Genomic DNA, 16,026 nt, shown 5'->3' with positions numbered 1-16,026 from the left:
GGGGAGCCTTGCAATCCATCCACTACACTGATCTGAGCATGAGCGTAAGTGTGCGCATTTGTAGTGAAGACCAGTTTCATTCTCAGAATAGCAAGCCAGAGGCATACAAATGGGATGGAGAAGCGTCACCAGGGCCACCCCAAAAACTTGGCAAGGGGCTCTGCAATTATGGCTATGCCCCAGTGGAAGTCCTTGCATCAGTTATCCATTGTATCCCTCATTCACCAAGGTGTTTTCATTTTGTTGTCCACATACACAATAAGAGACAATACATGGAAGAAAAGATTCATAGTTAATAAAGAGCATAGACTGAATATACAGAGTAGGTGCATATATAAATAAATATAGACATCTTGTCATGGATGTGTGAGAATTATGTCACAAGCCAGAGATTGGCAAAAATGTAACAATCTTTATTGAACCTGAGACATGCAGATATAGACAATGTCTTCTGAATCCTCCTGCCCCAAATCCTCCAACTACCATCAGTGCACAGGATCTTGCTTCCTGTTTCAAGGACAAAATTGATAAGATCAGACTTGAAATTATATCATCTCCCTTGACAAGCAATGAGCTCAATCCCTTTGTAGCACCCTCTAACACTCTCTCTTCATTTGATCCCACAAATGAAGAGGAAGTTTCTACTCTCTTCTCATCTTCCTACTCTACCTCCTGTCCTCTTGATCCCATTGCCTAACAAATTAGTAGGTTCCTGTCTCCTGTGCTCTTTCCCCCTCTAACTAAAATCTGTAATCTATCTCATTCTACTGGTATTTTTCCATCACTATTCAAACATGCAGTGATTACTCCCATTTTAAAAAAACAGAATTCTGACCCTAACTCTCTCGTAAATTACTGCCCCATCTCCCAGCTCCCATGCCCCTCCAAGCTTCTCGAGAGAATTGCCTACACTCGCCTCACACACTTTCTTACAGCAAACAACCTATTGGATCCTCTTCAGTCAGGCTTTTGCTCTCAACACTCCACAGAGACCGCGCTGACCAAGGTTGTCAATGATTTGATCACAGCAAAAAATAATAACCATTACTCTCTTCTAATTCTCCTGGATCTCTCTGCTGCATTTGACACTGTTGACCACTCTCTCTTCATACAAACGCTACAATCCCTAGGTCTTGAAGGCACTGTCATATCCTGGTTCTCATCCTACCTATCTATTCGCTCTTTCAGTGTTAATTTCTTTGGATCCACCTCTGCTCCACTTCCTTTATCAGTTGGAGTACCACAAGGCTCAGTCCTAGCTCCTCTGCTATTCTCTATCTACACCACTTCTCTTGGAAAACTAATAAGCTCCTTTGGATTTCAGTATCATCTCTATGCAGATGATACACAAATCTATCCTCTCCTGATCTTTCACCATCTGTGTTGTCTTGTGTTACTGACTGTCTTTCTGCCATTTCATCTTGGAGGTCTTCTCGCCAACTCAAACTCAATCTTTCAAAAACTGAATTAATAATATTCACATCCAAAAGCAGAAGCTTCCTGCCTGACATTTCTGTTGATAACATGACCATAAATCCCACCCCGCAAGCTCGTTGCCTAGGTGTAATCCTTGACTCACAACTGTCGTTTATTCCCCACATCAACTCTATATCTAAATCATGTTACATACACCTAAAGAACATTTCCAGAATACGCACATATCTCACACAAGACACCGCAAAAATATTAATTCATGCACTCATCATCTCCCGCATCGACTATTGCAATTCCCTCCTAACTGGTCTTCCCAAAGTCAGACTTGAACCCCTACAATCTATTTTGCATGCAGTGGCTAGATTGATTTTCCTTGCAAACTGTTATTCCTCTGCTGAGCCACTCTGTCAGTCTCTACATTGGCTGCCTGTATTTCAACGAATCCAATATAAAATTCTTCTACTAACATATAAGGCCATCAACAAAATTGCACCGACATACATTTCCTCACTGGTCTCAAAATATCTCCCAACTCGACACCTTCATTCTGCACAAGATCTGCGTCTCTCTTCCACTCTCATCACATCCTCCCATTCTCGGTTACAGAACATTTTTCGGGCTGTACCCACTTTGTGGAATTCCCTCCCATGCACAGTAAAACTTTCCTCTAGTCTTCAAACCTTCAAGCGTTCACTGAAAACCCACCTCTTCAGACAAGGTTATGATATTCCTCAACCACCATCTTAATCTCCCTAGATTACCCTATTACCATCCTCTACACAGCTAACGCAAGACAACAACCCTCTGACCAACATTGCAACACACACAGCACACTCAGTACTTTTACCTTTGCATTCTAGCTGGTCCATTGTGCAATATGATGTAGCACATGCCCTTGTGTTTCAAACTCCCATTGTCCTATAGATTGTAAGCTTGCGAGCAGGGTTCTCTTACCTCTCTGTCTGTATGTATTACCCAGTATTGTCTTATTAATGTTTGTTCCCAATTGTAAAGCGCTATGGAATTTGCTGGCACTATATAAATGTTGATGATGATGATGAATGTTTGAAAGTCCTTTAGGCTGCAGAGGAAGGTCAGTGTTCAACACATGTGACAGAGTCAAAGAAGCTGAGCATTGCAGAGGATTACACACCAGTAGAACAAGATAGCACACTGGTAACAGAGCCACAGTAACTGAAGATTGCACACTGGTAGCAAAGTCATAGTAACTGTGGATAGCACACTGGCACCAGAGTCACAATGCTGTGGATTGCACATTTGTATTCTTCAAACAGACATCAATAGCATATACAACTAAAAATGAGCAGAAAAGGCTGTCCACAGTGGTGTGACTGGAAAAAGCAAGGCCACAGGTAAGTAAGGGTTAATAAGTAGCGTTGTTGTCCAGAGTCAAGTGATTCAGAGCCAAGATGGTGGTCACACAAGCAATGGTCATACACAGAAGAGCAATGATAAGGAACAAGGTTCAGGTGCTCAAGGTTAAAAGAAAACAGTTTCAATATACTGGCCAAGAATTAGTGATGACACACAATTGTCAGGGTAGCAGTCTATCCTGTCTTATTTTCTCTAATTTATATATTTATTGTGAAATCATATTTAATTTGAAAAAGTCCTCCATTCTTTTCCTACTTACCCGTAACATACATTTTCTCTTTAAAGTGTCAGTCATTCTTGCTGATCTCACCTCCCTCTGTGTTGCAGTTGGCAAGATCCTGTCCATGGAAAGGACACAGTTACCATCACCATTCTAACTGCAGAGTACATATGGGTGAATGTTATATGTAGTTCTTTTCTGTAAAACTCTGGTACAATGTCAGTGGAACGTAGCCTGTGAAGAGCGCTTGAATATTTGTGAGTTAGTCTCCAGACCTGACCTTTTGTTTTGTTCTGATCACCCTTGTGTGAAATATATGGGAGACTGATATTTCCTGGCTAGATCAAGGATTCTGTGACTAGTTAAAAAAAACATTGCTGTGTTAACAATCATTTGCTTTTACCCACACCAAGTACTTCCTTGTGTATCATATATGTCATGATCCTAAGCTGTGCCCTCTCACCCATAAATGAAAGTATTCTGGGATTTAGCAGGAACTACTAGAAAGAGAGAGAGGGATTTTGTCACGAAAGATTTAATTGTATGTGCAATTAGGCTGTTATATTATAGATGTTACATTTTGTAAAACTGCCTGACAGTAAACTTTACTTTTACATTCCACTCCCCTGACTAGCAAGTCATGTAAAAACTGGTATATAAAACAAGTGTCTAAAAGGATTTTATATTGCCTGTCTTTTCTTTTAAGATTTCAACAGAAAGAACACACTGAGCAATATTTATATGTAACCCCCTGTCACTCTGTATGGTCCTGGGGTGCATGGGTGGGTAATGCCTCTCCTCACCTGTGCTTTTCTCTGGCTAGCTCTTGGATGTGGGCATGAGTGACCAAAGGGCTTTACAACAATGTTAGTTAAGTGTAGACACAGGTGTTGTAGGATAGTAGTTCAGTGCAATAGATGTCACAGTATGGTGGGCACCAAACCAAACTTCTATCACAAAATACAAGCTTTTTACTTACATGCCTTCTCCACTTCAGCATAATACCTGGAAGGCACATCATTAAGTAAATATGTGTAGCTCCTCTCTCCTCCAGCACAGTTCTTAGGTGGACAATACGGGTATGGTTACAAAATATGCATCTCTATCACCTCCTGCACAGATCTTAAACTGTTGTTCAGTTGCCAATAAACCAGATAGCATACGCTTTGCTACAACTGGACAGTACTCAAGTTACTATCTCAATAAGCATTTCAATTGTATAGCATACATTTCACAGGCACAATTAATTGTAGGCAATCTCTCCTGCCTCTAACAGATGTAGGCTCCATGTATTCCAGCACTAAGATATATCTTACCCTCTCACTCTTTAGGATACTCATTTGGGTGCTGACAGGTAAAACATTTCCCACATCCAGGGTCAACAGACTCTTCAGTACAGCTCTGACACTGTCTCTGGGTGGCTCTCAGTTTGGGCTCTGAAAATCTCTAGAGTACTCTTAGACTCTCCTTGGTCACGTACACTGCTGTCACACTGCTTCAGGCAGCACCACCCCAGTTAAAGGGTCTCTCTCTGTGTATTCTTGGACTCTTGCTACTCCTTTGGTGCAGTCACACTGCTGCTAGCAATGACCCCCACTTTTTCTCTATGGGGTCTTTTTAGATATGGGTTTCTCTCTGAACATAGGGGCTCTCCCCTTTATGATTTCACTACTCCACATACACTTCTGCTGTAATGCCGTTCCCAGGAAAGCTGCTGGTTTTTTAAATTTGGCACTTTGTCTCAATATGCAGAGCTTGCCAACAGAGCCACCCTTAGCTTTTGCATTTCAATGAACAATATACTGTAGTTGTAAACCTGGTTAACGTGTTGCAATACAGGTAGGTTTTATGTTAATCATGTGTCACACAGTAAACAGGATACAAATAGACACTTGAGAGATTTTCTTTAGAACACTGCTGTTTAATAGTACAAGATCATCTTAAATTTGTAATAACAATGAACATTATAAAGTTGAAATGAAACAAATACATACAGAGAAAAAGGGCAGACATAAGGGGATCTCAGAGTTTCTAATACTCATGTTCAGCAAGTGTGCAGATATTCATTACTATAATTCACATAGTAAAGCATACTCACTTTAGCAATTCTTGGAATGTAAAATAATTAATGTGCAAAATGGCAGCTTCTGTAGTGGCAACAAACAGCTTAGCTGTCAGATAAAAAAGACACACTGGAATATTCTTTCACCCTTAAGGTTTAAAATTACACTGCAATTATTCCAATGCAAAAATAATACATGCGGAAGCAGTTACAAAGAGGAAATACAATGCATATTAAAATGCTCAACTATTATTAAATGCATAGCATTGTACAGGTTCACAGAACAGTAAAAATACCAAAACATGCCAAGAAATGGCCAATTAAAGAAAATTACCCCAGAATGGTTCTCTAAATATTTCCAGTTACCTTAAATTAGTCTTATAATCTTAGTTAAAAAAAAGTTACATTGTATCATATACATTTTATTTTGTTAAACAATTTCAAATGCATTGCTGTAAACAAGAGCCTCATAACTGTGAAATGATAACTGCAACGAACACAGAGAGTCATGAGTATATACATAGTAAAGCTGTACAATGGGGTGACAGACAATTGCTTTGCCTCTGTTTTTAAAGAACCATATCTCATATGGATGGCTGTCTTGTATTGATTTCTTCTAATGTAGTCTGACAGTTTTTCCTTTATGTGTTGATTTCAATTACTTAATCCAAAAATGGTCACAATATTTAGCAACTAGATATTTTTCTGCCTGTAAGGACTAAGAAGTCACAGATGTAAAATGAATGCAGTAGTATAAACCATATACAAAGGTAAGGATTGGTCTCCGGATGCTCACCTCTAAAACAATGATTAATGCATTAATGTATTAATGGTTAATGTATTAATTTAACTCATTAATTACTTGAGTGATGGGCTGAACACTTTTCATAATTCTATCTACCCTGACTAAAATCCTGTCATTTTATATATAATGACTGTCCTCTTCTATTAATTTCAGAGGGAACTGGGATCTGTGCCCACCTCCTTTGTGAGCGTTTTATCTAACTTGTGAAGCATTTGTAGTTTCATTATTGTCTATTTCAACCTGCCTAGTTTAGCTTTGGTCTACATACCTTTTTTCTCAACTAGTTAATACTCTCACATCTCATACAAACTCAAGAATAGTAGGTAGAGAAAAGAATCTACAAATACTAAAAACACAAAACTGTCCCATAGTCCTTGATTCAAGCTAGAACACTTTCCATTCAAAACCACCTATCCCTGTTTCCCTCCACATAGTGATTCTTTCTATTTGATTTTAATTTTATTGTGCCTCAAAGTTACATTCATTTTCTGAGTGTGCCTGGAGACCCAAAGGTTCAGGAATGCTGGTCTATATCATTAGCCTTTATGTGTAGTAGATTTTATGAGTTCACGGTGTACCTTAACTTTTGATAACATTGCTATTTATAAAACACTGATATTTCTTTAACTATTTGCAGTGTAGTTTTACTAGCACTTTTTTTCTTGTGATATTATGTATTTACAATAAATTATAGAACACATAGGCTTGTAATAAAAATAAAAAAGTCATGATATTTGGAAAAAGCCACATAATTGATGCAAAATTATATTGACGGATTGTAGATGGGTAGATGATTTACAAGCGGAATTTATAGCGTTGGTGCACAAGTTAATGGGTTGGAAAATTTATGGCCTCCCAGTATGGTGAGCATTTTTCTGACCTATTGTCTTTTCTAAATGTCTGTATTTCTGAGTGTGATTTTATGATTTAGCGGGAGTTGAATTACAACCAAATGAACACAAATAAGCATGCCTTGTTTAATGATGGTTGAGCCTTTTATGATCACTGCCTTAGGTTCACAGCCTAATGTGCAATAAGCTTGTGTTTGATTTACTTGCTTAGGAAATGCACACAGGAATCCATTGTAAATGTTAATGACACCTTCAAATTGGCAATAACTTTGACAATGACTTTTTTATGCTGTGCAAAAAGTCTTGGCACGTTGTCCAATGTAGTGAACTCTTCACGTGTGTCCTATATCCACCACTTGTATCTCATTTATATATCTCATGCACAAATAAAATCTTAATTACATAATTTTTGTACAGAGCCTGATACACAATTGTGAAAATATTATACATAAAAAACACCAGTAAAGAGTAAATGTTCACCCCTCTGAAAATACATTTAGAAGCACAATGCTGCACTCAACAGTATAAAACAAGGCACCAAAGTCACAAAAGCAGCCAAATGATGTTATATGAAAGAAAACATATTTTGTTGTCCTGAGCAGTGCCCATAAATTTGTAAATTAATCCCGGTGGGTGTATTTCTCTGTGCTGGGATCTATCCCATTAAAAGACAATTGCTCAATGTTATTGGCAATCTAAGTACTAAGTGGGTATGATAAGTTGTAACTGTCTTTGTGCTGGAGGTGGGAAGGTGCGTAAACACAACACATCTAAAGTGTGAGGTGCATGTGGATCTAAGAGCACTACAAATACTTTTGTTTATTACCTGTACTCCGTAGTCCAGGTATCAGGTACACCACCTACTGCAATGCTCACCATGTAGGTGACTCCCAATAACTTGTCACAAAGGGTTTATAATTCTACCTCTTTAGGACTTAGACTGAAAATCCCATAGAAATGAAGCTGCAGGAATTAAAACATCCAAACAATTAGATCAAATAATTGCTATATTTGTATACTCTATTTAAAATGTATTTTGAAAAAACATTTTAGAAAGTCATTCCATTAACTACCTTATTTATATACAGAGCTCATCCTTGCACTGTTATTCCACAGGTGTTCAGTAAAATGTATTGATTATTTTATTCTGCACAAGAGCATTACTTTTTGTATTTACAAATGTGAACTACAGAACAGTAGCCTACAGGTTCTGATTAAGGGTTCAGACTGTCCTAAACCTCTCCCCCAACAATGTTTGTGTTACCATGTTTTTGAAACTCAGCTGTAATTAGACCTGTATAGTATAACGGAGGCATGAACAAGAGCTACTGCGGGTAAAAATGTGAAGGTGGAGGAGGGGGGGCTGTAACGCCTGCGCTTGTCACTATCCTTGTCTCTTCTACTCTCTTATAATCAAGCAGCTGCCCAAGGACTCATTATCTTCAGCCTTTACTGTGGGAATACTTAAAAATTAGAACCTTACTACATTTTTCTTTCATGTTAACTTTTTACAATAGAGAACAACTATTCTTTATGAATTTTAGTTTATACTTCTCCATGACACAATTTTGCACCCCAAAAAATGTTGCGACCACCCCCAAAACACTATGGGCCTTAATCATTAAGGAGAGCAAAGCATAAAAAAGGAGTATCATTTGCACCTGGGCAAAACCATGTTGCATTGGAGGGGGAGGTAAATTTAAAATGTGGGGACAGATTTATAGTTGGGGTAGGGCATGTCCTAGATCAACATTACATTTCAGTGTACTAATAAAGTTATTAAGTATTTGTGTGTTAGATGAAAAAACAGCCAGTATTTAACTTATGTGCAAAATAATAAACTAATTTGCACCCCTTGCATTGAAACATGGTTTGTCCCAGAGAACATTTACTCCTTTTTTTCCTTAATGACTCAGGCCCTATATATCAGACATGTATGAAGAGTGAAATGTTGGTTGACAACCAAGTTCTATGCATCCCATTTAGAAGGAAATAAGCTTTTTAAACCACTTTCTTGTAATTAGACTGCCTTTGGTGTACGCAACTATATGTTTTCTATTTTCACCCCTTAAACGTTCATACCAGTTTCTTGACTATACCAAAGGAGGACATGACTGCCAGCTCACTGTGCCATGCTACCTTTGTTCTCCTTGAATCATAGCCAGTTATTCTAAACATATGGGATACTTCTCACATATCAAAAATGTTCAGCCCACCTAGTTTTAGATAACGGTAGCCTTGTATACTGCACCCTGTCTTAAAGCATCACTAAACTCCAAAATTGACATTTTCAGTTACAATTCATGAAGGTAAAATATGTTGTTCATTGTTGACCTGATATTCCACTTACGTTTTGTTAAAAAGTAAAGTATTACATCACCACTGCATTAAAGACACATGATTGTCCTCCCACAGTTTCATAAAGGCATTGGATACAGATTTAAATCAGAGTAATTTGAGCTACTGTGACATCACTGCCCATGCCTCTGTATATGAGCAAACAAGCCATATAGAGCATTTCTGCTATTCAAGTCAAAAGTACCACTTTACTAAACTGATAAGCACATGCAAATGAGTAAAAATAACATGGTGGAATTTTTTAGTTAAGCATATGCACTCTAGTTATTTCATGTATATGGTGGCTTAGTGGTTAGCACTTCTGCCTCACAGCACTGGGCTGCTATCAAATTGACCTTAGTGTCTTTCTCTCTCTCTCTCTCTCTCTCTCTGTGTTTGTTAGGGAATTTAGACTGTAAGCTCCAATGGGGCAGGGACCGATGTGAATGAGTTCTCTGTAGAGAGCTGCGGAATTAGTGACGATATATAAAGAGATGATGATGTATAGCATTCTGCTAATTAATACACAATCTTTGCAATATATTATTGTCAATAGTGACTTAACTTCCTCTTTCAGTACACATGTCAGAAATACAAATGTAAGTGAGAGGACTATAAATGTGATGCACTGTTACCAGGGATTAGTCATAAAGTAATTTTATTCCTTTAACAGTCTAAAAAAAAATCCTCTTTTCAACTATACGATTACCTTGACCATAATTATGGATGGAGATCAGTAGGATACATCAGACTCATCATGCCGATTTTAGCAAGTGGGAGTTACCTGTATCCTCCTTGTAGGTATAAAATATAGTTTGTCATATGCATACATGCTGTCATAATACTGCAAAGTGTGTGTGCAGAGTATAAAATATATGTTACTACAGCACAGGAGTTTTACTAGCTCTGTCTCTGACTGCAGGTTTTGAACTTTAATCACTGAATGGTTGAGAGAGGATGTTTGTGCTTTTAAATCCTTGGGTTTCATTTTACACAAACTGTGGATTGCCTACAGCACAGAGGAATGGAAAGAATAGTTTGCAGAGGAAAAATATTTTTCCAAGGCACAGTTTTGCTAAAGTGCAAACAGTACCTGTCAAATCACTATGAAAAATGCAAACCAGCAATGCATATAGAATCAATATCTGTTTCTTTCTAGCCAATGGAAGTTCACTTTCCAGCAATTGTGATTTAACAGTAAAATGTCAGTTTGCATAAGAAAAGCAAATTTGTTTTGTAGATTTTGGGTCAATATAGGTTCTGTACACATGTATGTTAAAAAAAACAGTGCCTTTTATAAAAGCTTTTAATAGAGTGTTGGATGTGTGTTTTCAAAGTCTCACTAGAGCATAGTGCACTATGAACTTAATGGGCTCTCCTTAAGTACTCCTGTTATAGTTATAGGGGCATATTCAATTGTTTGAATTCCCCGCGGCGTTAAAACTATTACCGTTATTACGGTAATAGTAAGCTGGATTTCAGCTCGCAGCTCCCTGAGCCGCGAGCTGAAATCCAACGAAAAAACTACAGTAATAACGGTATTTACGCGCACTATTACCGTAATGACTGTGCTCATGCCGCGAGAATTTTGCCTATAACCCCAACAATTGAATATGCCCCATAGAGTACAAAAATGGTTGAAACTGATGCAAATTGAACAACCTAGAAATTGACACAAAGTATAGAAAATGCTTGTCAGCAAGTGTTTCATTACAGCCTCATTGACTTTCTTTATTTTTTCAGTTAAGAGCATTAAAGTACGTTTACTAGGCATTCTGAATTCTTAAAATTGACATGTCTACAAACCTTAAGGTTCAGGCAAATACTTTTTATCAATATAAGACAGTATTAAAAAATCCCAAACAAAAAATGCAATATTTTATCTAGTTTTTAATAAATACATTTTTAAAGTTGTGTTTTACCAACTATTGTGTTTGTGTGTCCATACGCATTTGTTAAACATGTCACCGCACAGTTCAGTGACATCTTAAAAATATGTTCCATGAATGTATCCCTGACTCAGAGAATATCCTCACATCATGAAAGAATCCATTTCCATGTCCAGCTGTTTTTGCACAACTGAGATAAGATTGATAATGATAAAACAACTTTGCAGACAGGAAAAAATATTTGTACATGGGACAATGGACTACACATTAAATTACAGGGATATTAGATGTCACCAGGGGGTATATTTACTAAACTATGGGTTTGAAAAAGTGGAAATGTTGCCTATAGTAACTGATCGGATTCTAGTTATCATTTATTTAGTACATTCTACAAAATGACAGCTAGAATCTGATTGCTTGCTATAGGCAACATCTCCACTTTATCACATCCGCAGTTTAGTAAATATACCCCCAGGAATTATTTGATCATATAAAAACTACTGTAGTAGGCCGTGTGTACAGGTCAAAGAAATCCAAGATGATTTCCAATATCCCGAATTTACAGTGAGACGTACATTATTCCTTTTAATACACAAGTTTTCTTACTGAACACTGAAGTGATGACAACTGAACTCACTGTTTATAAATATATTATTTACAGGAGTTTATGCATGTATCAATAATACTTGTGTATTATATAAATATATTAATGCAGTTTTTCCAATATGATTAAGTAAATTATATTTTAGTAAAGTAGTTTCTATGGTATGGGTCCATTGCACTTCAACCAACTCTCTGTAATTAAAAGCATTTAACACAGCACCCAAATATCTCCTTTTGTGGCTATACATGTTATCTAGTGTCACTAAGCAGCAGCAATTAACGGGAAAGCAAAGATCAATGTTACAGTATAAACAAAAGTAAAATGCCAGTTTAGTTCAAAATGCAATATACCTTCAGTGACCTATCATTTGTATATAGAGCATCTATATAATCATGGTTTTTACACCAAATTACACTCAAATGATCACATTTATTGCCATGCGTAGGTTTTCAATAGTTTCCAATGTGAATTTGTAATATCGATTAACATCTGTCAGTAGCTAAAAGGTTTCAATGACTTATACTCTCTATATATAATTAAGATGAGTAAGCTCACTGAATAACATGCATAAAGGTAAAGGCAAAGCAACATAAAGATTCATTAATCCTGTGCACTAAAACAGGTACTGTAAGCGGCATGGAACAAAACTGTTTGACAAGCAAAGCACTTTGTGTGATTCAACTTCTCTCTGCTTACCTCATTTTGACAATAATGGTTTCATCAGATGTGTCTAACTACGGGTGCACTCTTTTTACATGTGGAATAGGTAAGGATCATTTTAATAACAGAATGTTAGAGTTACAGTAACAGTTCATATTAATGAACAACTCCAAAATTTAGCAGCTTTCTCAGAGATCATTTCATTTACCAACATTATTTACCACTGATTTCTTTACTACACATGTTGACCCTTAGCATGGTTCATCTTAAACATACAGCAAAATGACTTCTACATGCAACAACTCTCTTAGGGTCTGTATGCTGGCTTTGTTTTACAAGGATGTTTCCCAATAAATAAATGGTTAGAAGAGCTGTATATGTATATATCTATGATCCTTGTACAGTGACTGACATGCATTTTATGTGATATTGTGTACATGGTATACATGTATTTGGTCATCTAAATTAATGAACATATAAAAAACATGCAAATGAAGAATTACTTATGCATGTGAAGGTCTTGGTTTTAATGTACTGATTTGATCTCAGGCAAAGAGAGAACAAATGAAAATAGGACCCCTCTAGTCTCTTCTGGTGATGGAAAGTACTCTGGCTCACAGCTGCTCATCTCTCCCCCGGTTCCTTCTGGAGGCAGTGGTACTCTCAGTGTTATGGCTCGATTCAAGCAATAGATGTTATTTCCCTTCACTGTGCATCGAAATGGCAAATTGGGAGGTGGTGGTCCTGGACCAGGGTGCAGGTTAACCGCCTCACTCCAGTGTCTGGCCATTGAATTGTAGGTGAAAACACTAAGGCCATGCTCACGGCTAACATCAAATCGGTAGATGCAGCCTTTGTGGGATACCATGCCGGCAGACCGCCGACGGCTGTTGTTGTAAGGACACTCCTGCCATTCATTTCGTTTGGGATCATACTTGAGTAGACGGTAAAAAAGAGTCCCACCAGATACATAAATCTCACCATTACAGGTTGTAGCTTCATGGGCAACAGCAAATGCACCTTTAGGCAATGAAGCTACTGAGCTCCAACGGTCCAGACGGGGATCATACTTTTCCACCGTAAAGAGGCACTCACCTCCAATAGCATAGAGATAGCCATCGAGAGCCAAGAGTTTCAGCTGTGAACGGGGCTGGGAGAGTGGGCGCACCTTATCCCAAGAGTCAGTTAATGGATTGTAGCAAAAGACCTGGTTAGAAAGTTTTGCCTTTTCACCACTGCCTTTAATGCCACCAGCAATGAACAGATAGTTATAGAGAACACATACTCCACAGCCTTTGGTATTTGCCTCCTCAGGCAATTTAGTCAGAGACCTCCAGTCTCTAGTGGATTCATTGTAGCAATGTACCTGATAGATGGTCCCATCATCCTCCAGTGACACAATTGATGAGGGGCTCTGTGGTCTACTGCTCTCTCGGCTTTGAGGTCTACTGCTACTGCTCAAGCGCTCAAATGCATCATTGATATCTGCTACAACTAAACACTGTTTTCCATCCATTCGACGTTGCAGAATAAGGTCTCTCTCTGCTCCTGTCAGTCTGCCATAGACTGCTGGGTCTCTCAGAACCTGTAGGAAGTGGTCACTCATGAACTTGTAGGCAGCCTCTTTGAGTTCATTCAGTCTCTGCTTTTTGGCAATGTAGAGTACCTGATAGCAGTTCTTGAGTGATATCTGGGATTTCATGCTATCCATGGCACACTGCACAGCACAAGGGATCTGCAGGAACTTTGCCCCACTGATTACCTCTACTACATTGTCCTGCTTCACCTCCAACTTTAAGCTATAAATATAATCCACAAGTAACTGCAAAGTCTGGTAACTTACACCCTTGATCTTAAGTATGTCTCTTGAGGATCGAGCTCTAAAATAATCACTTTTCTCAGCTAAAATAGACTTATGAGCTCTGATCCTTTGTCCTCCGGTCACTTCAATAACCAGATCTGGTTCTCCAGGAGGCTCAATGATGCCAAGCGGAATATTTCTTTCCTGTCTACCACCTGATTCACCAAACTTAGGTTCACAGTCTTTCCCCTGTTGGTTTTCCCATTGTTTCCCTTGAAGATTATCACTGATTGAGATGGACTCAGATAAACTTCTTTCCTCACCATCCTCTTCTGATTCAGAGGTGACATTAGCATTGTTCACGTCCCACTGGCTCCCTCCGGTCATTATGCTCACATCACTCAGTGGTTCAGAAACTGATATGTCCTCTGCATCATTGTAAGATACTTGCCCAGAACTCTCCACATTGACCAGGGGCTGCACAACAGGATTAGACTGATGATTGTACCCACCATTAGTCTCAGTATGGTGTAAACTTTCTATTTCACTCCGCTGTACAGAGCTGCCACTGGCCTCCAACCCATCTTCAGGCATCCTGCTATACTCACATGTCCCCTTTGCAGAAGTCCCTGTTTCTCCATCATTTACATTCAAGTCACTTGGATAACATGCTTTAGACACTGAGTTCTCCATGTCCTGTAGTTTCTTGAGGCTGCAATCACATATCCTCTGTGTTTTACTGTGAGTTCTCTTGTCTCACTGCTGTTTCTTTGGCATATCACCAGATAGGGTTTGTTTCAACACTGCGCCTTTCACAGACTGCTGATCTCGCTGGTGAGAGCTGAGGGGTGTGTCAGGGTTGCAGCAGTTACACATAAGACTGATCTCTTGAACTTTACAATATTTTCAGCCCTCTGTTTGCTCAGAAAGGATTGTTTTATTTACATCATTATGCGTTTCAAATTAGTAAAGCTAAGATTACATGTTGTGGTCATATTCACTGTAAGAGTTCACATGCAGAAAAGGTATTAAAAAAAAGAAAAAAAGTATATTGTTCTGTAGTTTACCATTCACGTTAGGACACGTACTGTTAGAAAAGTGAGTCAGCTTTTATCCAAATGATTTATACAGGAGGAATTTGTGATCCACTATTTTCCAGTTTTACTGGGGTTGTCTTATGTTCAGTGACTGTTTTACATGGACGTTTTTGGCTGCAGAACTGTTGTGAGAATTAATGACATTTGATTATCTTTAAGGTGACACTGCCAACGTGGATATATAATTCTCTTCAGAAGTTAAGCAGCTTTCGGTGATAACTGTCAGAGCTCTGAGTTCAAATTCCTCGCCATGTAACAGTGACACCACGATGTTAACAGTTTCCTTCCAATTGTATTTTCGACCTTACATTCTTTTATTCTGTTGGTCGTGTGCGATTATTCACTGTGCCCTGTAAGATAGACACAACCCAGCATTATAAAGTTGAAAGATCTGTAAACAAGTAACATATTAATGAGGTTCAGTGACAAGCTGTGAGAGCAATTAATCTTACTGATCCAAATATCAGGCCACCATTGACCTTCACTCCCATACTGAGGCACATCAAAAGGATATTCAATAAAAAATTATGTTAAACAAAGTGACAGGTTAATGAAGCATTAAAAAATTGTATAACACCTTACTGTTTCAACTCACTGTAACCTGGGGCATACAAGTTATTTTGTTTCACGTTGCTGAATGTACACAAAAAGGGGAATTATACAGCTGGCAGGAAGTTGCTCCCTATCAATCTAGTCAACCTGGTCCCGATGAGTTATTATCACTAAGACAAAGGTATAATATATGATATAATAGCACATTGGTATGCCTTCCATATCATGTGATATTTGTGTAATCCTTACCTGCAAAATACTAGAATAGAGAATGGAACGGAGCTATATCATAACTGAAATGAAAATGATACACACAATG

General features: G+C 38.2%; 1 protein-coding gene across 3 annotated transcripts in view; it reads right to left on the bottom strand.

Annotated features, from left to right (window-relative positions):
• Window positions 1-4,949: 4,949 nt before the first annotated feature.
• Window positions 4,950-16,026, bottom strand: part of KBTBD11 (kelch repeat and BTB domain containing 11) — a 76,422-nt gene continuing 65,345 nt past the window's right edge. For 2 of the 3 annotated variants that reach the window (XM_075202479.1, XM_075202478.1), the window contains exon 2: window positions 4,950-15,505. In XM_075202479.1, the coding sequence (XP_075058580.1) occupies window positions 12,784-14,751 (1,968 nt within the window). In that variant the 5' untranslated portion in view covers window positions 14,752-15,505 and the 3' untranslated portion in view covers window positions 4,950-12,783. The remainder of the gene's footprint in view (window positions 15,506-16,026) is intronic. The other variant, XM_075202480.1, reaches the window with a different exon arrangement.

Source organism: Mixophyes fleayi, chromosome 3 (assembly GCF_038048845.1).
Source record: "Mixophyes fleayi isolate aMixFle1 chromosome 3, aMixFle1.hap1, whole genome shotgun sequence".
Lineage (NCBI taxonomy): Eukaryota > Metazoa > Chordata > Amphibia > Anura > Limnodynastidae > Mixophyes > Mixophyes fleayi.
Note: the sequence above shows the minus strand (reverse complement) of the source record. Positions and strands in the feature narration are given on the sequence as shown.